This window comes from Cavia porcellus, unplaced genomic scaffold (genome assembly GCF_034190915.1).
Source record: "Cavia porcellus strain 051 isolate PalLab524CR breed Dunkin Hartley unplaced genomic scaffold, mCavPor4.1 scaffold_22, whole genome shotgun sequence".
NCBI classification, from domain to species: domain Eukaryota; kingdom Metazoa; phylum Chordata; class Mammalia; order Rodentia; family Caviidae; genus Cavia; species Cavia porcellus.
Window position 1 is genome coordinate 51,759,929 of NW_026947505.1, and position 24,134 is coordinate 51,784,062.

General features: G+C 35.5%; 1 protein-coding gene across 1 annotated transcript; it reads right to left on the reverse strand.

Annotated features, from left to right (window-relative positions):
* Positions 1–22,037: 22,037 nt before the first annotated feature.
* LOC100722837 (thioredoxin-like) lies at positions 22,038–22,301 on the reverse strand. The gene has a single exon (XM_063233363.1). The coding sequence runs from the start codon at positions 22,299–22,301 to the stop codon at positions 22,038–22,040; it is 264 nt and encodes an 87-aa protein (XP_063089433.1).
* Positions 22,302–24,134: the final 1,833 nt, after the last annotated feature.

Sequence of the window (24,134 nt, forward strand, 5' to 3'; positions counted from 1 at the left end):
GTTCATTTTCTGTTAGTTGATTCTAAATACCCTGTAATACTGTCATTCTCTTGAACGGTTTTACATTGTCTTAATATGTTTGATGCTACAGTATACAAAGTTATACTCAAAGATTTCAAGGAAAGAGACACTATGGTAACTACTTTTATGTCGGGATTGTTTTGTGGTGAAACACTATTTTGCTTAAATGGTTATGTTTTGACATGCACTGTTTTATTGTTATGGCCTCTTTTATGTCAATCTCCTTTTAAAATTATTTACTTTTTCATTTTTATCCTTTTAATTAAGGGACAAATAAACAAAAAATAGCAGGATATATTATAGTAACCCACTTTGATTTCCTGTTAACTTTATTTGAAACTCTGTATTGCTCTCACCATCTTGTTTTGACTGATTTTTCTCTATTCTGTTTTGCTTGATAGTACCAAGTTCAAAAGTATAGGCAATAACTGTGAAGACAATAAGATTCATTATGACGTCCATTTTGGTTGACTATTATCTTCTTTTGAAGTCCTCTAATGTCTCCAATGTTTTGGTTTTATTGGTTTTGTTCTTTACTGTTTTGTTCAATTTTATTATAACTGAGATATAGGCAATTCTTTTTAAGATAGCAAGAGGCATTACGGTAACCATTGTTGATCACCTTGTATTTTGTTTTTACATTATGTATTATGTCCATCCTTTTGGTTTGACTGACTCTGTTCTGTTATGTCACATTTGGTTTTACTCTCTTCAAGAAAAAGTAATAAGAACTGTGGGACTAATTAACCTAAAATATGTAATTGTCACTGAATAAAAGAGAGGAAAAGAAAGTGTTCTAAAGGATATAACTGCATGTATATTTAAGTGTATAAGATAAATAACCATATTACTGAGTTTTGTTGGAATATTGAACAGAACTGTTTGCAGTCTCACTGTCTGAATGTCCACTTTATATGCTTTAATTTTGTAGCTTGAAAAAATATTTCTAAGATGACAATATGTAATCTATTAACTAGTGATTTCCTACTGTTTATTGTTTCTGAAATTCTGTATAATTTGTACCGTTTCTGCCTTTTTTTCTCCTTAAATAAAATTTTAAAAAATGGAAAAAAGAAATCACTGGTTGATAAATTACATGTGGTCAACTTAGAAGTAGTTGTTCTAGTTATAACATTAAAGTATAAATAGTGGACAGTCAAACATGACAGTGCAAACCGTTCTGTACATAGTGATCTTGTTTATATCTTTTGATTATTTTTCTTTTGAGGTTCACATTGTCTTCATACAGAATACCCTTGCTTTTTCAGGATTTCCTGTTGCATGGGGTATGGTTTTCCACCTTTTAACTTTCAGTCTAGGAGCTTCTTTTTGAGGTATATGTGTGTCTTTTATATATATTTTTCTTTTATTTACAGAAAAAGTAAAATAGAAAAAAGGGTAGAAATGATACAGAATTTCAAAAAATTAATGCTAAGAAATCACTCGTTGATAAATCAAGCATTGGCATCTTAGAAATAGTTGTTCAAGTTATAAAATTAAAGCATAGAAAGTGGACAATCAAGCAATGAGAGTACAAACTGTTCTGCTCAATGATCCAAAGAAAAACTTGGTAATGTGGTTATCTGTCTTACACTTATATGCAATTTATATCCTTTAGAGTATTTTCCTTCCTGTTCTTTTTTATAATAGCTATTACACATTTTGGAACTTATTACTCCTATGGTTTTTATTACTTTTTACACCAGGAAGACCATGTGATATTTATAAATATGATTCTATGTATTTCAATTATGGGGGTAGTTTCAAGTTGCATCCATTTACCTCTGAAAGCCTTAAGATTATCCTTTTTATAGCTGAGTAATATTTCATTGTATAAAAATACCAAATCTTTTTCATCTACTCTGTGGTTGATGAGCATGTTGGTTATTTCCAAGATTTAGCTATTACAAAGTGTGCTGCTATGAACATGGGTGCCCATATATTGCTGTGACATGACCTTTTCCATTTTTCTGGGAAAATTCCTAGAAGGTGAATAACTGGATTGAATGGAGCTTCCAATCCTAGTTTTTTTTTTTGAGGAATCTCCATACTGATTTCTTTGGTCCCTGCACCACTCTACACTTTTTCCCTGCAGCCTCACCAACATTTGTTATCAGTTGATTTCTTGATGGACATCATTGTTTCTGGAGTGAGATGAAATCTCAGTGTTGTTTTAATTTGCATTTCTCAAATGACCAGTAATGGTGAACAGAGAGTTTTTCTTCATGTATTTATTTGCCATTTGTATATCTTCATCTGAGAACTGTGCGTTCATCTCAGATGGCCATTTTTGGTGAGGGTCTTTGAATTTGGGGGCCTTGATGTTTTTCAATTCTTTATATGTTCTGCATAGAAGTCATTTGTCTGATGTCTTCCTGGCTAAAATTCTTCCCCATTCTGTGGGTTTTCATTTCACTTTGTTGATGATTTCTTTTGAAATGTAAAAGCGTTTTAATAAGATGAGATCCCAGTTGATTCTTTGAAGAATTTCCCATGTGGTTTGTGTTTTATTCATGAGTTCTTTGCCTAACACTGTGTCTCCAAGATTTTTACCTACTTTTTCATCCAGTAGATTTAGTTTTGTGTTTTAATATTTATATCTTTGATCCATATTGATTTTAGTTCAGTGCGTGGTGATAGGCCTGGGTCTAATTTTAGTTTTTGGTATGTGGAAAGCTAATTTTTCAAACACCACTTATTAAAGAGGCTATTCTTTTTCCAATGAGCTTGTTTATCCCCTTTGTCAAATATCAGGTGGCTGAGTGTCTTTGTAGTTGTGTTTGTATCTTATAATATATTTTTTTGATCCTCAGGTCTAATTTTTTGCCAGTACCAAGCTGATTTTATCACTGTAGCTTTGTAATAATTTCAATTCAGGAATTGAGATGCTTCCTGCCTTGCCTTTGTTGCCAGAATCACCTTTGGTATCCTAGGTTTCTTCTGTTTCCAAATGAATTTTAGGAATATTTTCTCTAGATCTGTAAGGTGTGTTAATGGTATTTTGACTGGGATTGCATTAAATCTGTATAACAGTTTTGGGAGTATGGCCATTTTCACAATGCTGGTTCTTCCTAACAAAGAGCAAGGAACGTCCTTCTATTTTCTAATATCCTCTTCAATCTCCTTTTAAAAATAGTATAATTCTCAGCATACAAGTCTTTCACATTCTTGATAATTTGATTCTTAAGTATTTTATTATCTTGGGTGCCCTTGTGAAAGATATTATTTCCATAATTTGTCTCTCACTGAGTTTGTTGTTTGTGCATAGGAATGATACTGATTTTTGAGTGCTGACTTTGTATCTGTCTACAGTGCTGAATTTGTTTATTATGGCTATCAGTCTTTTAATGGAGTTTTTGGGTCTTCTATATAGAGTATCATGTCACTTACAAATAGTGGTAATTTAACTTCTTCCTTTCTTATCTTTCTTCCTTTTATTTCTCTCTCTTATGTGATTGCTCTGGCTAATATTTCCAAGATCATATTGAGTAAAAATAGTGATAGTGGACATCCTTGTCTTGCTCCTGATTTTAGAGTGAAAGCTTTCTGTGTTTTTTAAATCAGATTGACATACATACCATATATTTCAAGTTCCTGTAGGCTTTTTATCATGAACAAGGGTTAGACTTTATTGAAATCTTTTCCTACATATTTTGAGATGATTATGTGTTTTTTGATTTTCTCTCTGTTAATGTTGTATGACATTTATTGATATTCATACACTAAACCATCCTTGTAGTCCTGGAATGAATCCCACTTAGTCATGATGCATAATCTTCTTGATGATTTGCTGCATTCCACATGCCAGTATTTTATTGAGAATCTGCACCAATGTTCATTACTGAGGTTGGCCGGTAGTTCTCCTTTTTGGTTTGGTCTTTCTCTGGTTTTGGCATCAGAGTAATACTTGCCTTCAGTAATGATTTAGGGAGGATTGCTTAGTTTTCAACTTCATTGAAGAGTTTAAGGATTAGTGGCATAAAATCTTTTCTAAATTTCTTGTAGAATTCAGCCATGAATCCATCAGGACCTGAGCTTTTCTTTGTTGGTAAGTTTTTTTTTTATCATGTTTTCAATTTCATTAGCTAATATTGGATTATTCAAAATTGCTGAAGCTTCTTGGTTGATCTTGGTAGTTCATACACTTCTAAAATCTGTCCATCTCCTCTGTGCTTTCCACCCTATATGAGTAGAGATTTTCAAAGTGGGTATACATGACCTTTTGAATTTCCATGGGATCTTTAGTAATTTCCCTCTTTTCAGTTCTTTTTGCATGAATTTGAGTTTTTTCTTTCTTTTTTTTTGTCTAGACATTTATCAATTTTGTTTATTCTCTAAAAACCCCAGCTTTTGGATTCATTAATTCTTCATGTTTCAACTGTGTTAATTTCTGCTCTGATCTTTACAATTTCCTCTCTTCTGTGAGCTTTGAGCTTGACTTGCTCTTCCTTTTCTAGAGGCTTGAGATGAAGCATTAGGTTGTTTAATTGTGCTCATTCTGTTTTCTTGATATGACAATTTATTGCTATATGGTTCCCTCTTACAACCACTTTCATTGCATCCCACAGATTGCAGTACATTGTTTCTGCATTTTCATTGAATTTTAGGTATTGCCTTATTTCTTCTTTAATTTCATCTGTAGCCCACTGGTTTTTCAGAAGTTTGTTGTTTAATTTCCATGTATTTATGGTGGTTTTCAATTTCTTTTGCTAATAATTTCCAATTTCATTGCATTATGGTCAGTTAACATGCATGGGATAATTTCAATCCCTTTGCATTTATTTAAGAATGGTCTATGTGCTAGTGTATGGTCTATTGTGGAGAATGTCCCACAACAGCTGAGAATAATGTGTATTCTGATGTGGTTGGGTGGAACACTCTGTAGACATCTACTAAGTCCATTTGCTGACAGTATAATTCAGTTTTATTATTTCTTTGCTGAGTTTTTGTCTAGTTGGTCTATCGCTTTGTGACAATGGGTATGAAGGTCCCCCATTACATTTGAGCTGTTGTGTATTTGGTTTTTCATATACATTAGTATCTGTCTTATATGGTAGGGTGTTTCTGTATTTGGTGCATATATATTCATAATTGTTAGCTATTCCTCTTGAAGTTTTCCACTAACAAATATGTAGTGACCTTTTTGATCTTTTTAAATCATTTTTGATTTGAAGATCACATTGTCTACAAACAGAATAGTTACCCCTGCTTTGTTTTTTTTTTTGGGGGGGAGGGGTTACCTGTTGCATGGAATACTGTTTTCCATCCTTTGACTTTTAATCTAAGAGTTTCCTTTTGAGTTGGATGTGTTTCTTGTATATAGCATGTTGTGGGGTCCTGTTTCTTGATCCATTCTGTCAACCTATTTCTTTTGATAGATGAATTGAGACCATTTACATTGATAGATATAACCGTTATGTACTGGTTCAACTTTGTCATGTTATTTTTCTGCTGTTGGTTTTCTGATTTTCCCTCTTGTTTACTTCCTTATCCTGCCTGGTGACATCTTTCTGCTGTTGTTCTGAACATTGTAGTCATTTTTACCTCCATTGAGTATGTCTTTCAACACTCTTTCTAGGATTGGTTTGCTGGAAATGAATTTCATCAGTTGTTCTTTGTCATGGAAGTATCTTGTTTCTCCATTGAATTTGAAAGACAGATTTTCTGGGTACATTAGTCTGGGTTGAAAGTTGTTTTCTATCAGAGCTTAATATACTTCATTCCAAGTTCATCTTAACTTGAAGGTTTGTGCTGAAAAGTCTGTCATGATTCTAATGGACTCTCCTTGGTAGGTGAGTTGTGTCTTTTCTCTAACAGCTTTTAATATTCTGTGTTTATGCTATATATCTTGGATCTTAATTATTATATGTCTGTGTGTAGATTTATGTTGGTTGTGACTGTTTGGCCTTCTATATGCCTCATTTATCTGCGCATTAGTTTCCTTCCCCATGTTTGTGAAATTTTCTGCTTTACTTCTGTAAACAGTTTACAGATATCGTTTGTACTGAATCCTGCATCTTCACTGATGCCTATTACTGTTATATTACTTCTCTTGACATCATTTTGAAGTAGTTGAATTGTCATTTTATGCTGCTTTGTTATTTTTAAAAGTTCTTTCCATCCATGATTGCTCACTGTGATCATCTCCTCTAGGTCTGAAATTCTATCCTCAGCTTCATTTAAATGGGTTTGCCAGCTTTCAATAGAATTTTTTGTTACTTGGATATATCTTTGAATTTGTTTCATGGATTCTGCTTGTTCTGCTTTCTGCATTGTTCATGCAAGATTTCAGTTTCCTATGCTCCTGTACTTTCTTATCTAGTTTTTCTATATCTATGCTGAGCAACTCTTTAACTAAGGTTGGTATTTCTGTCTTTATGTGGGAAACTATTCCTACTTTGATTTTCTCTACAGCCTCATGGATTTGTTTCTTTATTTCTCTTTCTATCTTTTCAGAGATTTCTGGTGTATGATTTTTAATGTTCTCTATTTCAATGTCTCCTGTACTTGCTCCTGGAGGGCTAGATGTTTGAGATTTCATTTTGTGTTTTCATTTTTTCATTTTCACCTTTTGGTTTAATATTTGGTCTTTCAATCCCAGTAATTTCAACTGTTGATAGTATGTATATTAGGGTCCTAATGTGTGATTGATTTTTGTCTGATTGCTGGGTACCACAATGAAGAGGATGGCCATCCACTTGAAATCTTCCTCCAGGGCCTATTGGGTGACTCCTATATTATTCCTAGGTTGACTAACCTATGAGCATTAATGTAAATCAATCCTCAGTTCCTGCTGTTGCAATATCTTCAGGTTGTTCTAGGTTACCAGATCTCCCTGTCTATAGTTTTTATCTTGGCTGGGACCCTACTGTGTCATTGTGTGTCTTATAACACCTTTTAATTTTCTCTAAGTTGGGGGAGGCCTTATTGGCACATCCCTCAATCCACCTGATATTCTCTGAAGGAAAAACTCACCCACACTCCTTCCAAGCTCACCAAGGTCCTAACACCAGAGGGAGCCTCATTACTGCTCCCGTTTACCCACTGGTGATCTCTTATTTTAGCAGTAAACTCTCTACACTGACAGAAACCTGCTGAGGTCTTCTGTTTGAATGAGGGTTTGTTGATCTCTCATCAACTTAGTGAAGATAATCCATTTCAGTCCAGGGTTCTGGGAGGAGGAGTAGGAGCCAAAGATCAACAGCAATACTAGGTCCAAGAGGTGGGGGTGTCCCTGAGGGTGGGACAGCAAGCATGGAAGTGGCCAGCCCTCCACACTGGAGGCCTGCAGTCTGAGGGCAGTGAGGTGGCAGGAGCAGAAGTGGCTTGTCCTTCTGCACTGGAGGTCTGGGGTCCTTGCAGCTCATTTTTAATAGCTAAATCTTGGAAACAGCCCTTGGGCCCATCAAAAATGGATGAATAAAGAAAACATAGTTTTAATACAAATGGAATACTATTTTGTCACAATGAAGGATAAATTTGAATAATTTACAGGAAAACAGATGCACTTTGCGATCATAATCTTTAAGTGAGATAAGCTGAATGCATGAGTTTAAATATCCCATTGTTTTTCTTAGGTGAGAATAAAGATCATAGTGCAAGATAGATATGGGAAGTAGGAAGAAAATGTTCAAATGGGAAAGGGAACAAGGGAGAAGGGAGGTGGAAGGGTAGGGAGGGGAAAAGAAAAAGAATGAAAGAAAAATGAATACAAAGCTTGTGCAAATGGGGTTGAAGGGAGGGGAAGAGAATGGGAAAAATAAAAATATTGAGATGAGTTATGTATAGATACAAATTCTTTATGAAGAATATGATCAATATGTATGATAAATATGTACTAAAAAAGAGCAATATTAAAAATACAATAATAGCTGGTTCCAAAAAAATTCAGGGGACATTAAAAATCTTTTAAATCAGGGTCTCTCTGAGTCTCTTTAGGAAGGAGGGAAGTTTTTTTGTCACTCTGGGTGATAGTTAACTATTTAGCATATTTTAAAGATTTGGAGTGAGTTTTCTTCAGTCCTCAAGTATGTAGGCCTGGAAATGTTTGAGATTTTATAATTAACCTATGGGACAATCTGGGTCTCACTGAAGGCCTTATTTAGGAGGCTGCTTGATTCCAAGTTGGGCATTCATACTTGTGTCTCTCTTATTCCCTCTCTTACTCCCTTAATCAGTTGGGCTGTGAGCTGTGGAGTCCAATAACTAAATAATTTCATCGCCCAACCCTTTGACTGTCTCTAAAGCAGGCTGTTTTTCAGTAGTATTCAATTAGTTTAATAGGAGTCTTATATCTTTATAGGTTAGATAAAAATCCTGTATGACTTTTAGAAAAGGGTTGACATATCTATCTAGAAAACTTTCTCAAATCAGCCTTGATCTGTTTAAGATCTGTAGGGCACCTGTACTTTGATTACGTCAAAATTCCCTCTGTTCATCTCTTATTAAAGGAGGCATTGGGGAGGATACCACCTTTATAGGTGGATGGAGTAAGATCTGGAGAATGAATTGATTCAACATGGAATAGCATGGCTGGTAGGAGGCTAGAAGAGCAGTTTTGCAGGTGAGATTCATGGAAGTAGTGTTTGAGCCACAGAAAGAATGTGACTCAGAAGAAAGTCAAAGGACTCTAGTCAAGACCTCCAGAACTCAGAAGCAAAGAGAGAGCAAAACATTTAGCATTCAGTAAAGATTATCTAAAAAGACATTTTATTCTTTTGTTGCACAAACATAAAACAGAAACCTAATGGATGCATGAAGAGTGGTCCTGAACCTGGCAGAGCCTACAATTCTCCATCCCATGTTCAAGTTATCCTTCTCCAGTAATCTTTGAAACAGATGACCTAATAGCTTCTAAGTATGTGACCTACATCCACAAAAGTTCAGTCAGACAATTATAGGACAATTAGATATAAGGTCTTTCTTACTTCATGGCCCAGCTTGCCAAGAATGGGAGTCATTATAAATAGGTAAAGGCATTTCATTTCCCCTAACTCCTGAAGCAAGTTAAAAGAATGATATATCCATGAATCATTGGCCATACAGAACCAAGAGCACCAAGGGCAGAGATCATTTCCTCAACAGCAGAAGCATGAAATCAGAAAAGAAACCTGAGGTAAGACTGGGCTGACTTTCTCTCCACTTATGTTATATGGGGATCAGCTCAGCCCACATCAGTGAAACTTATTCCCCAAAATTTCAAGATAGGCAACTGTGCTAATCACCTTTAGTTGGTTGATAGATTTCCACTATTGTTTTGAGCACAAAGACACAGACAAAAGCAAAGAGTGTTGGAAAGCATAGACCTTACTTATCTCCTTTTAGAATCTCAAATAAGACCTCAAATATATTACTGGAACTCTGGATCATATTCCATGATGATGAAGAATGAAACTGCAGGCAGGAGGAGGTAGGATGCAAGCAAATTTATTTAAATGGTATAAAGGCAAGAAAATAAAAGGAACATGGAAAAGTAAAGCTACCACTAGCTGGGAGAGAGTTCTAAGTATGATAACCAAGAGGATTTTGCCTAGGAATTAAAGTGATTTAGAAGGGAGCTTGCTTGGACTGTTGTGTAAGCAATATAATCTCTACTTTTTAAGAGACTACATTTCTTTTGGGTTCCAATCTAAGATTGTCCAACAGTATCCATGCCCTTGAGCCAATGGCTTACCTGATCATGCTTTGAAGAGGTCCTAGGCAGCAGGTAAAGGACACCCAGAAGTTATGATATCTGGAGAGCCATGACTCAACAGACTCCATTTTGGGGTTCCTGGCTCTATTTTAGAGTTACTGTTCTTGCTACCTGATAGAATCCTTTTCTCATTAACCCTGCTACAGCAATTCTCTGTCTTCTTTATCCTCAATGTAAATGCCTAAGTTTAGACTTAGATCATTTCTCACATGTGTATTCTGTTCTGTACTGGAGGCATCTATTGAGTCCGTTTATTCAAAGGTATATTTTATCTCCATTTCTTAATATTTTATCAAGTTGATTTCCCTATTTGTGAGAATTTTAATCCTTTGTCATCATATTTTTCCTGAAGAATCAGCTAAGTCAAATCACTGACAAAGGATGGGTTGGTCACTTCTGTAACTGTTTCAAGCCAAGTGGGGACATTGTTAAGGGGCTTTTTTGAGTTTGCTGATCATGAGAGGTAGGGTGACTTTGAACTTAGAGTTGAGACATAGAATTAGAGTCAGGAACTTTGGTTAGATCTTAGGTCTAGTCAAACTAACAGTAATAAAAACAGAACAGGCAAACATATTTCCTTTTATAAGGTTCATCCTCTGCAATCTTTTGACACAGATTTGATTCTCCTAAGTTTTGTCATTATTTTTCTTTTTCCACCTTGGTAAGGTAAAACCTTACCACATAAAACTATCATGCCAAAAATATATTTTTTGTATTTATAACTTTCTTTATATTTCATGCTCTATTATACTTTGTTTATGTAACAAGCTTAGTGGCTACTTGCATTTTAAAATATTTATGGTATGTTTTTATTTCAGAGTTAACTCACAGATGTTACATTTTAATTAGTACTGGCTGAATAAGACTTTTAAGTAAGCTTATTTTTAAGCTTATTATTATTATTAAGCTTATTATTTTTTAAAGCTTATTATTTTAAGATTAAAAAGACACAGAAAAGAAAAACAAAATAGTAATACAGAGAAACAAACAAGAAAACAAATACAGTAACAGTACAGGTTTACAAAACAAGATGATAGGAATTTGACAATGGTTATAATATTGTATATTGTTACCTTCAAGAGGGTTGCTTAGATTAACAGATACAGACATTTAAAATGGTTCTAAACATGTGTACACACACACACACTTATATCTTTTTCCTTCCTTCTTCCCTCCTTTCCTTTATTCTTATTACTTTTCCTCTTTGAACAGTTTATTACCCTTATACGGTATTCATTATAGATTTTGGAACATACATAATTTTTCAGTTTCTTACACTAGGGAGACAGTATAGTATTTACACATGTGAGTTTGATTTGTTTCACTTATGAATATGGTCTCAAGTTGTGTCCATTTACTTATAAAAGTTTCAATGCAATCTTTCTTTATAGCTAAGTAGTACTCCATTGTATAAAAATACCACATCTTTTTTTACCCATTCCTTGATTCATGGGCTCTTGGGCTGTTTCCAAGATTTGGCTATTACACAACATATGAGATAATGGCTGGAAAAAGGTGTGTCTCTCTTGCTGGTTCGGGCCTTGCTGTTTGTGGCTTTCATGAGTGGCAGCTATGCCATGCCACCCTGTCTTGGAGCGAACTGAGTATGGACAGAAACCGCCAAGGACTGTAAGAAATAAACCTTTCTTTCTTTTATGTTGGGCATCAAGTATTTTGTCTCAGCAAGGAGAGTGAAAAGTTACTAAGACAATGTGTGATATGAATAGATACTTTGAAAAAAACAGACATTATGGTAACCATTGCAGATTTCCTATTATCATGCTATGAAATCTAGTAATGCTTTTGTTCTTTAGCTTTAGTTTTAGTTTATTTGGTATTATTTAATTTCAACATATATGAAGGTTAGAACAGCTATTTTGAAGAGAACAAGAGATTATGGTAGCCATTGTTGATTTTCCTATTGTTTGGTTTTGAATGCCTGTAATGCTTTCATTATCTTGTTTAAAACAATTTTATACTATTTTGCTTTGTATGAATTCATTATATGTCAAGATATAGACAACTACTTAGAAGAAAACAAGAGACATTATGGTAGCCACTGTTGATATCCTATTGTCTAGCCTTAAAATCAGTGTCACTTACATTGTTTTTTTCTGATCTGCTTTGTTTTGTTTTATCCTCTTTTTTTTATCGGTATCAGAGATCAAACTCATGACCACACACTTGCAAAGCAGGTGCTTATGCCATTGAGCTAAATCCCCAGCCCCTATCCTCTTTAAAAAATATTTGGCTATTACAAATTATGCTGCTGTAAACATGGGTGCACAAAAATCACTGTGGTACGATGTTAAACAGTAAATTTTCTTAGTACAGAAGTAGATTATATTTTTAGTACAGAAGAATTGGCTAAGAATTACTTTAGAAATATAAAACTGTTACCTTTTAGCTATGGTTGACATTCTTTAAGACTTCATATGACCCTGAAGGGCACATTATCTTAGTACACATAGAAACCGGCAAAAAAGCAAGTTTACCCTATAGTTGTAGTTTAAGAATTGCTCCTAAGCTGTTTATTAGAAATGTCTTAGGCACACTGATCAGTCAAAAACATTAATTTAAACCACCAAAATTCAAAGCAATGTCAATCAGTAATTTTATATTGCTTACAGGAAACTGGTACAGGTACACCATACATCTTAACTCCTTTTTGAAATCCTCTTGCCCTGACCCTATCCCTTTATCCCTTTCTTTTAATTATTTATTGGTACATGCTTGCAGTTTCTTATGTGGAGCTGGGACATCATATACATATACATATACATATACATATACATATACATATACATATACATATACATCTCTTTTCTCCTTTAGCATCCTGAGACAGGAGTAAATCTCAGCTTGTTATTTGCTAGCACTCAGGATAGACTATGTGTAACCTGAGATCCACTTTTTATCTTACATTTAGTCTTGTAATTTGACTTATATTTTATTCCAGCTTGGGTTTACCTTCCATCTGAAATTCAGTCTGTTGTCTTAGACCCCTCTATTTTAAATATTTATCTTTTTTCAAGCATTGGTATTCCGTTTTACCTTTTTTTTTTCCTTGCATTTACTTGGCATGGGCTTAGAATTTGGTTTGTTTTTGCTGGCAAGGGAGAGATAACTGTGATCTCATATAGACTTTTAAAAAAGTTATACATATATTTTTACTAACAAACAGTAATATTTTCCTTAATATTGGGGCTAGAGATCCTGGCAAAAAATGGAGAAGTCACTCATCATGCAGAAAACTGAAGAAAATTGATTTCAGCAGCTGCTCTTTTAGATATGGAGGGAGTCTCGTTCACCAGCTTCCCCTGTCTAAGGTTGAGTATTATAAACAGACTAAGAGGCCGACAAATTGATGTGCTTATAAGGCAGTTATCACCCTAGGGGGCACCACAGTACTTTAAAAATGAATCACAACAGAGATTTCTTATATTTTTGTCATTTTAACAGCATAGAGTTATATCAATAAGAATCAGAAGGCAGAAAAGATTTTCCAGGCAGAGAAAGCCTGAAAAGGAGTTATCTGGTGGGAGAGAGATTGGAGGCTGAACTGGAGCCTGAGGGTGACCAAAACAGGCAATTTTAACTTACAAAGTCAAAAAAGGGAGAAGGGAACATGAATGTGGATGATGTCCTCCACTCCCGCATCTCCTGGAGAGGGAGGACCAAAGCCTTAGGGGGTTTGGTTTAAAGGGGAGTTTGATGGTAGAAGAACAAGGGATTATGGGAAAGGACCGGGGAGAGATGGAAGGGTGGAATGAGAGGAAGCCTTATTAGGGAGTTAGGAGGATACAGCAAAGGATGGGTGGAGGAGACAGACCTACAAGGGTGACAAGGAGGAAGGAGCTGGAACAGAAGGAGGAATGAAGAAACCATTTCTAATGGCTTAAGTGAAGAAGATCCCAGGGTTGAAGGGCATTTGGTGGTGGAGGTGTGTGGTTGGCAGCCTTGAATTCAGGTTTAAGGGTAGAATTAAAGTCAGGTGTAGGTTGATGATGAAGAAGGAGCGTTCGGAAGTTGTAGAGGATTGACAGAAATTTGACTGAGAAGGTGAAAGAAAGCTCACACATAAAGTTGTACCACTTGTCATTGTACTGTGTACATCTAGATAAGTCTTCAGGAATTTGGAATTTGAGAATCCAAATTTGAGAATCCCTTGCCAGAAACAACTCTTTTTTGTTTGATGTCTCCTATCACAGACAGGGGTTTTTTAGATTTTTAAGGAGACAGAACACAGGCAAATCAGAAGGCCAGACTGTAGTTGTCCATAGTAGTGGTTGGAGTCTTTAGGAAAATGGAAGAGAAAACAACAGAGAGCCAAGCACTGCTGTGTTTCCGAATATTCTTACGATAATGGTGACCACCCAACAGGAGACTAGTATCCTCCTGAAGGTCCAGGCCAAAGGAGCAATTCCCTAGCCCAAAGTGATTGTTCCCCAAGTCAGGAAGGACCAAGACTTCATACCAGAATTTTCAGATGGATGGACAGAAGAAACTGACAAAGTTCTTTAAGGGAACCTAGAGACTCACCTATCTCCAAGGAGATGACTACCTGGATGAGAGGAAATAGCCAGTGCTTTGCTGAAGGATGGCTTTGGCAAGGGTGGCCTTATGGCCTCCTGGGTCTCAGTATCAAAGTATTAGGGTAGATTTAAGACCCCGAGATGATTAATCAAGGTTGAAGATTTATGAGCATGACAAGCACAGCAGCATGTTGGGAGTCTGAAATTGAGTATTCAGGACCTGAGAAGCAGGGCAGTAGCTTTTTAGCCTGGGATGGAGGTGGGGTGAGTGGAGCACTGACCAGGTAATAGAATGAGGAATGGAATGAGGAAGTTAGGTGTGTTTAGCAGAATAGAAGTTATGCTTTTGAAAGGACCTTTAAGCTAACATCTAACATAGGTGTTTTTTTTCTTTTTCTTTTTTTGGTGCTGGAGATGGAACACAGGACCTTGCACTTGCCAGTAACATAGACTATAATTGTTTTGGTGTTTGTCTGATTCTTTATAACCAGTAGTTTTTGATTTATGAAGCTGATGTATCAGCGTTTGGTGCACATATACTTAATAACTGTTATCTTTTCTTATTGAGTTTTCCCCTTGACCCCAACATGGTAACCCATTTTGCATCTTCTGCTCAGTTTTGGCTCGAAATTCACTTTCTCAGAAAATAAAATACAACTCCTACTTGTTTTCAGGTTCCTATTGCATGAAATATTATTTTTCATTTTTTGATATTTAGAGTATGTATCTCTTCTTGATTAAATGTATTTCTTTTGTACAAAATACAATTAAGATTTCTTTGTACAATCTGACAATCTGTATCTTTTGATTGTAAATTTGATACTATTCATGTTGAAAGTTATTACTTAAAGGTACTGACTTATTCCTGTCACTGCATTATTTTTCTGTTGCTAATTCATTTTTCCCTTAGTGCTACCCTACACGATGTATTCATTCCATTAGACTTTTGAGGAATGTTGGCTTCATTGTCTCTTCTAAGATATCCTTGGAAAGCTTTTGGAGTGTGGCTTTGGTGGTCATGAAATTCTTAAAGTGCTCTTTGTCATAGAAAGACCTTATTTTTCCACTGGTTTTGAAAGATGCTTTTTCAGACTGGAAGGTATTTTCTTTTAGTGCTTGAAGTACTTTACTCCAAACTCTCCCAAACTTTAAAGTTTGTGTTGAGAAGTCTGCTGTAATTCTAATGAGTTTATTTTTTATAAGTGACTTGTAGCTTTCCTTTAATAGCTTTTAAAAGTCTTTTTGTTGAACTTTGTATATTTTGTTTGATTTTGTTTCTTTCTTGATGATGGCTAGCTATTTGGATTATACATGCCTTGGCTACTTGTATGTTAAATTCTTTCCCCATACTTAGAAAGTTTTATTCTAATATTTCTGTAAACAGATTTTTAAAAAAGGCCATTTGTGTTGTCTTCTGATTTTTCAATGATTCCAATTATGTTAGATGTTTTATTTGCATCATAGAGCAGCTGTTGCATCCATTTTCTATTTTCTATTATTATTTTTAAGGTACCTGTAAGATTGTGATCACTTGTATCAGAGCTCTCTTCTAGTTTTGACAGTCTGTTCTCACGCTGTGCACTTCTGCTGTCCGTAGTTTTCCTGCAAGTTTTTCATCTTGTAGATTTCTGTTTGGTATCTTTTCAGGGACTCTAATTTTATTTTGCTAAAGTGTTAATTATTTTTTATATGTTTTGTTTAGATAAGATAGGTTACTAGCATCTTCTGTAAGCTCAATGATCATTCTATTAAGATAATTATCTCATATAATGTTTGAACTCACTGAGCATCTTATTGATCTGGTTTTTGTCCCTTTTTTAGAATATTTCTTGTAATTCACCTGTTGAGCTTTTAATTTCCTCTCCATTTATGTCCCCTGGATCAATTTTGGGGAGTTTGGTGTGTCTAAAGGCATTTTGTTGCCTTGTTTTCTCATGCTTCTATTTTTTTTGGTGTGTGCTGACAGCTGTGGGTGGATTGTAGTGGAAAAAATTTTTTTCTAGTATGAAGATATCTTTAGTTTGTTTTTACTTTCCAGTGATGTGCTCTGGGCTTGGTTAACTATAGATCTTTGCTTCTGTTCCAAGATCCAGCCACTTCTGTTAATTTTGGGAAAAGAGGACACAGTGTGAGTGGCCCAGCACTCACTTCTCTAAAAACAAACCTTAGTATTGTCAGTGGCAAAAAACCAAACATTTATTGACATAAAACAAAAATCAATCAATAGGAGGAAATTCATCATGACTGGGAATGCCAATGATACTGAGTACCTCCAATTTAGTGCTGAAACAAAGCAGTTAACTTGTAGTGAGGGAAAAGCATAAAGTCTAATGTGTGTCAATAAATAAATAAAAAAAAACAACCAATCTGGACTAAAACCCATAGTTCAGAGTGTGGGAGAGAGAATCACACCTGGATCATGGTACCCATCTTGGCGCAGCACCTATACCATCTAGGGAAAATCCCAGGTTGAGGAAGGGAACGCGTTGGTCCTCTGTGACAATTTGATATGCTAAATAAACCCACGGTCAAATTATGCCCCATTGGGCAAGGTAAAGGTAGACAATGCTAACCCAGAAACTTAGAGAACCCCAAAGCAGAATGGAATAAAATATAATTGCATTGTATCATCGCTCCTATTCCCAGAACCTGTAGTTGGCAGGATGCTGTGGAGAGTAAAGATTTTCCAAAACACAGACAATTTTAATAATAAGCAGCCATCTATTTTCCCTACATACAATGAAGCTTCTCATGGAGGGAGAGGGCATGATGTAATGCCTATCTGAGAAGGGCAGAAGGGCATGAAACTAGTTCCATGAAAATCAGAACACAACCTGGCAATGGTGTTACTGTCAGAAGCAAGAGAGAGAAAAAGCAAATCTGAAACAGAAAACATCAGTCAGCACCCAGGATAGAAGTCTGTTGGCCATATTAAGGCAAGAAAAATCTGTGAGGGAAGATACAGAGGTCTATGGTACTTACCCTGAAAACTTATCCACAGAGATATGCAGCGATGGTATAGCTCAAATTCAAAATCAGGACATGAGTTAGGAGGGAACAATAGTCCTCAAGGCTTTGGACAGGTAATTGTCTCAACCACAGGAATAAATTGTGCAACTAACTGAAACCAGACAGTGATAACCAGTGAAGAGGGACTAGTGTGAAAAATCTGAGGTACTGGTGTTACAATTGTGAAAGAATTTTATTCTTACTTCTATTGTTTGGCAATTTTAGTTATTGTAATCTTGCTTCCAGGCTGACATGAGCCAAACAGTTTTTGTTTCACTATGTTCGTCTGTCATGAAGTTGTTGCCTTGGAGCCAGTCAACTGTGGACTGAACTCCTTCAAACTGTTAGTTAAATTAAGCCTTTCCTCCTCCAAATTGTGTGTATAATTTATTGTGTATCAGTGATGGAAAAGCTGACCAGTATAGTCAGCATAACTGATGAATGTCCATGTATTAATACTCAACAGATTTCCAGCAAGCAATCAGCAAACACATTGGAAAGATCATTCACCATGAATAAATGCAATTTTTTGATGCAAGGATGTTTTAACATATGCAAATAAAGCAACATGGTACATTATTGTAACAAAATGAAGGATAAAAATGCATCTCAACAGATGCAGAAAAAGAATGTGACAAAGTTCAGCATTCTTTTTTGTTAAAATCTCTCAACAAATTAAGCATAGGAGTGATGCATCTCAACACAATAAAGGTCACAAATGATAAATATTTCAGCTAACATCATACTGGTTGTTGAAAATTATAAACTTTTCTTCTTAGATCAGGAATAAAGCAAGAATGACCATTTATCTTATATCTATTCACCACAGTACAGAGTATATAACAATTAGACAAGAGAGAAATAAAATGTGTTCAGATCAGAAAAGAAAGAGTAAATGTTTTCTCTTTACAGATAACATGGCCTTATTATATATGTGAACCCTAAAACCTCCTCTCAAAATCATTAGAATTAATGAATGAATGCTGTAAACTTGCAGAATACATTTCAGTAGTCTTTCTAAATTCATCAACAATTCTCTGTCAAAGAAATCAAGAAAATAGTTCCATTTATAATAGTATCAAAAACAATAACATATTCAGGAGGTTGCAGATTTATACACTAAAAACAATGATTAAAGGAACAAAACAAAAGCAAAAAGACAAATAATAGAAAATGCTGGCAGGGCTAAAGCAAAAAAGTAAACTTACATTGTCTGAGGGAATGTAAACTAGCATAACTACTACAGAAATCAGTATGGATATGCTTCAAGAATCTGAAAATAAAAATTCCATTTTATCTATTCCTTCCAGGTATCTTTCTGAAAGAGAGGGGCATGGAAAAAGAAGAATAAAACTGTGACACAATCTAATAAAATTTATTGGACTAAATGAGATCTTATAGTGCTACATGCATATCAATATTTATAGCAGTACAACATATAATAGTTAAAACTTGAAAGTGGCCTATGTATCTGCCTACAGATGAACAGATAAAGAAAATGTGGTATTTTGATACAAGAGTACTACTGTGCTATAAAAAAGGATAAATTTGAGTCATTTGAAGAAAAATCTCTTGAGAGAAGGTCAAGTGAAATAAACCAGGCACACAAACTTAAATATTACATGAGAAACTCAAATTATAGATCAAAACAAAAGATAGATAATAAGAAATAGAGATCTTTTGTAAATAGGAAGGGGATCAAGAGATGGAGAGAGGGGAAGGAAGAGAAGGGACAGTAAAAAGAATTAAGACATATTATATACATGTGCCAAATCCCCACGAGGCATGTAATCATTAGGCACTGCAACATGTACTAGTAACATAAAATATCAAAGGAAACATTAAAAAACACACAAAATTTATTCAAAACAAGTTAAAGATTAAGTTTTAAGATTTGAAAGTATAAATTTTCCCAAGGGATAGGAAAGATACTCCATGGATCTGGAAATCAAAAGATAGTGAGAGTAGTAGTATTATATCTGACAAACTAGATTTTGAGTAAAAAGTGCATAGCTGTAGGGACTGGTACTTTTTGTGTGCATGCATGTGGCTGCAGAAATGAGCATGGTGGTGGAGTCTGGCAATGGGATTTGGGGCCAGCTGTTTGGCTGGGCTGGCGGCATGCATCAGTAGGGTTACAGGCAACTGCAGTCAGGAGATGACTGCTTGGTTCTCTCTGCTTGACGTTGGTTTCAATCACTTAGGTCCTCTCTGGGCTGTGGCGGCAAACACTGTGGGATATTCTGTAGTGAAAGCTGTATCGGCTTCAGTCCTAGATCCCTGATCTCCCAAATGAGTGTATGGCGGAGGTTAAATAAAAAGAGACAAATTTTATGACTTTAAGGCTCCAGGAGGGTCAAAGCCCTTTAATTAAGTTCGAAGCCTCGGGGTAAAGACAAAAGATTCTCTGGGTCAGTCCACTTATATTAGGACCAATGACAAAGGGCAGAGAGACTGAGGAAAGTGCAGGCAATGAGCAGGACCTTGGGAGTCACTTCAAGGACTTCTCCAAGTTATGAATCAAGTCAGTTCAGTAGCACTGTCTTATCATGAAGACGTGGTAGAAGTGAGACTGTAGGAGTAATCTTTGCAGCTGCAGTATCTACCATGTTAATTGGGGTTGGAGCCAGAGTGTCCGCAGCTGTGACCTTATCTTGCCCTTTGAGGTATCTCTGGTCTCACAGGCTACTATAGGCCTCAGCCAGGACCAGGGATTCATAGAGGTTCACTTACTATGAATCAGCTCCCATCGCCAGGCAAGGGCAGAGGCCTAGGCCAGACTCACAGATGAACATAGAAAGCCAATTAGTAAAGTTTAAATCCTGCTCAGAGCTGCTTCGTAGTGGTCTCCAACACTGTGAGGTTTTTGAAGTCCTTAGCTGAGAATGCTGCAGAATTCTTGTGCAGAATAGGCCACTGGAATAGCACACTACCTGGCTGATACCAGTAGCCCCAACTCTGTTCCCATTGTCCCCAGAGGCCCCTTTCCTGTGCTAGTTTCCCAGTGATCTGGACGGGATGAAACTAAACGAAGTCACTCAGGCAGTACTCCAAAAGGATGAAGAAGTTGGTTTATTCTCTTCCCTGTGAGAGGAACTCATGAGTCAGGGAGCTTCCTCTGTGCTAAGCAGTGCTGGTCTGGGGAGCAGGATGATGCATGGGAAATTAAACTTTTCTATGGGCTATTTGTGCATGATTGTCCAGTTATTGTTCTTTGTGGGAGATCTTTTCACTATCTTGTTGACAAGACTCTATCATGAAGTCAAATTCTAAAGAAAAACCCTCAAAAGGAATCTATTGTTGTGCTATGCAATCACAGGCTTCATACTCAAAAGCAATATATTTACTTCAACTTAAAAATCATTGGTTGTAGTTAGACATTGTGGCACATGTCTATAATTGCAGTTCTGAGGAGGCTGAGGCAGGAGGATCATCATGAGTTTGGGTCAGCCTAGCTACACAATTTGTCTCAAAAAACCTTAAAGAGCATCACTGATTGAAATTTTATCTTATTTCAGATCTTGTTCTAGATGTTTTGAAGAAACAGACAGGCCTGGCTGTAGAGTCATCCATAACTTGGGAAATTCCTAGGGACCTGGCTATATTGGTGTTCAAGGGAAAAAAATTTTACTATGAGCCAGATTTTTATGAAAACATATCTTGTAAAGCTGCATTAAATGGAAGAATTCAGAAGGAGGAATTTTAATTGTATTGACTCAAATGTAAATAGTTGAAAGGTATTAATATTATAGCAGTTATCAACAGATAATTAATTTTAGTAATTAACAAACAATAATGTGACTGGCTTCTAACCAACATTAGCCTCAGAGTTGTGTAAGTGTGTGTGTGTGTGTGTCAAAAATAATGTTTTAATCAGTTTATATTGCTTGATATAATAATTGCATCCAAATTTCCACTTATGTGACACTTTTACACTATTTAGTTTAGAAGTTAAATTCTAATAAAAATTCAGTTCAACTGAATAAACATTTCTTATGTACCCCTTATACATACATGAAGTATATGAGCATATGAAGTGCTGGATACAATTTTTTGAAGTCTATTATAATGAAGAAAGCATAGCTGTGATTTTCCAAGATGAGGACAGAGGCTTTTTATATCTTCTTAGCTGCTATATTTCCAATGTTTAGAATACTTTCTAAAAACACTCTTGATATTCAAATAAAGGTTGATATGGTACATAAAGTACTTTAAAGAGAAAGCACTCTAATATCATTGAAATGTTAAGAAGCAAAAACAATTATCCATTTCCACCTTGTCAAAGCACACTAAAATGCACTCAGAGATAGATCACACACACACACACACACACATACATGGAATCTCTCTCTCATTTCTAGATAAAACCTTTAGCCCTTTTTTTAAAGTTGAAAACTCCACTAAAATATTAATATAAATATGTACATACAGTCTTTCAAATATGGTATCCTGAAGGGCAGCTATTATTTTTCATCAATGAAAATTATAAACAGACAAATCATAACTTTGCATTTTTATTTAAATATTTTCTATGTTCTTAATTGATAACAAAATTCTAAAAGATGAATCCCTTGAAAAATTTTACAAACAGAATTAGTATTTTATTGTCATTTATGATCAGATGGCAGTTGAGTGTATAGTTTCCATACTTTATCCATTTTGTAAATCAAAAAATTAAAAGTCTTAAACAGCTGATAGCTGGTTATGTTCTTCAGAAAACACACTTAGACTAATTCATTAATGATGGTTTCAAGCTTTTCCTTATTAGTGCCAGAAAACTAACTCACCTTTTGACACTTTTTAAAAAACTGGAAAGTTGGTATGCACTTGCCTTCACAGTCTGCAGTGACTTCCTGACAGTCATCCGCATCTACCTCAAGGAACAACGTGTTGGAATATTTTTCAGAGACGGAATGAAAGAAAAGCTTGATTATTTTGCAAGGCCCATATCTCACGGCTGAGAAATCAGCTACTACCAGTTTATCTCCTGGACCACCCAAAGCTTGCTCAAAGGCCTTTTTGCTTTTGATTTGCTGCACCATTCTGGCTGCTGGGGTCCTGACTGGCTATGGAAGCAAGCAATGAAAGGAAGGTGCTGGACATAGCTTTCAAAATTATTTTTAAAGTTCAACTTTATCTGAGTCTTACTGACACTATTCTTAGGGGAGGCTCAAAAAGAATTGGTAAGATCTCTTCAACTACTGGAGTCAATTACACTGTATTATTTGAGATTTGCAACTTCATTGGGCTCCTTGAACTCAGAGTGGCTCTAAGCTCTAGTGGGGAGTCTTATGATCTTGTAATAAAGATTTTACTTACTCAGGGCCTTGCACATGCTAGGCATACAATCTATTACTGAAATCTAACCCCAGGCTCCTAGCTCAGTTCTATTGTTTTAAGCAACTTGTTTGTTGCTTTCACTAGTGGAAGATATACTAGAATATGCCTTTTTTTCTTCTAAATTTTGCTATCGAACACAAGGTGTGTCTCTCTTTTTTGAGTAGAAGACAGAAACTTCAAATGACCATATAACTATTTTATTTGTTCATTCCTGTTTTCCTTCCTCCCTCTCTTTTTTTGTTTCTTTCTTTCCTTTCTTTCTTTCTTTCTTTCTTTTTCTGTCTTTCCTTCTTTCTTTCTTTCTTTCTTTCTTTCTTTCTTTCTTTCTTTCTTTCTTTCCTTCCTTCCTTCCTTCCTTCCTTCCTTCCTTCCTTCCTTCTTTCTTTCCTTCCTTCTTTTTCCTTTTTTTGAGGCAGGGTCTTGCTATGCAGTTCAGGCTGGCCTTGGGCTCACTTTGTAGCACAGGCTGGTCTCGAATTTGCAATGATCCACCTGCCTCAGTCTTCCAAGTGCTGGGATTAAAGGAGTGCACCACCATGTCTGGCTTTTTATTTCTTTATTTTTTTAACAATAGTATCTCCTGGCATTTGGGACATCCACCTCATTGTTGCAGCATCTATAGGTTTTGCTTTAGTAGCATAAATGATCTGTCTGAATTGCAGGCTTGAGTGTTTGACTTTTCAACTGTTGATAAAATCAGTCTTGTTATTTTTCTATATCAAGAAAAAGAATGCTTTGTCACCTTGCAAGCTTGCATGTGATAGAGAAGCAGTCCCTAGATCAAAGTGTGTCATATCCAGTATATATTGCAGACACTTTGTGTTTCTCTGAATTTCTTTGTTGATGCTGTGACTACTGATTACTAAGTTTTTAAAGAGAGGAAACAGGTGTGTCAGAGTTCATGCATCAAAGATATCCACTGATCAGTTTATCTTCCCTGATTACAATGTCTTTATTACTTTAAAATTAGAACTAAAAGTATTTCTAGAAATCTTGACTGTTACAAACCAATGGAATTATGAAAATACATTTATTTATTTATAATTCTACATTCTAAAGATCTGATTTAGATGCAGAAATTGTTTATAGAGTGAGAGCTTGGTGAGCCAGATTGGTCACCTGCATTCAGTATGGAGATCAAAAGTCAACCTTTGTGCTGGAGAGTGATTGAACAGTGTGTGGAAGTTTCTGAAGGTCTATGACAATTTCTAATTTAAGAAAAAGTAATAATCTTCTATGGATCTACATTTGCCCTTTACCTTGGGTGAACTTGTAAATCTGAGGATTCCATATCTATGTAAGATTAAAAGATGACTTTTCATTTCTTCGCACAAAATATCTATGCATAACTATAGCCCTTTTCCATCTCATAACTTTGTTGAAAATTTTGGAAATTAACTGATCGTAGTAATTGGTGCATTAATGTCCAAAATGTCTTTAATGTTTAACTCAAACAGAAGGCACATCAGAAAGGTACAGGAGTTGAAGTCATCAGATATCTGAAAGTAGTGAACAATAGGTCTGATACAGGAAAT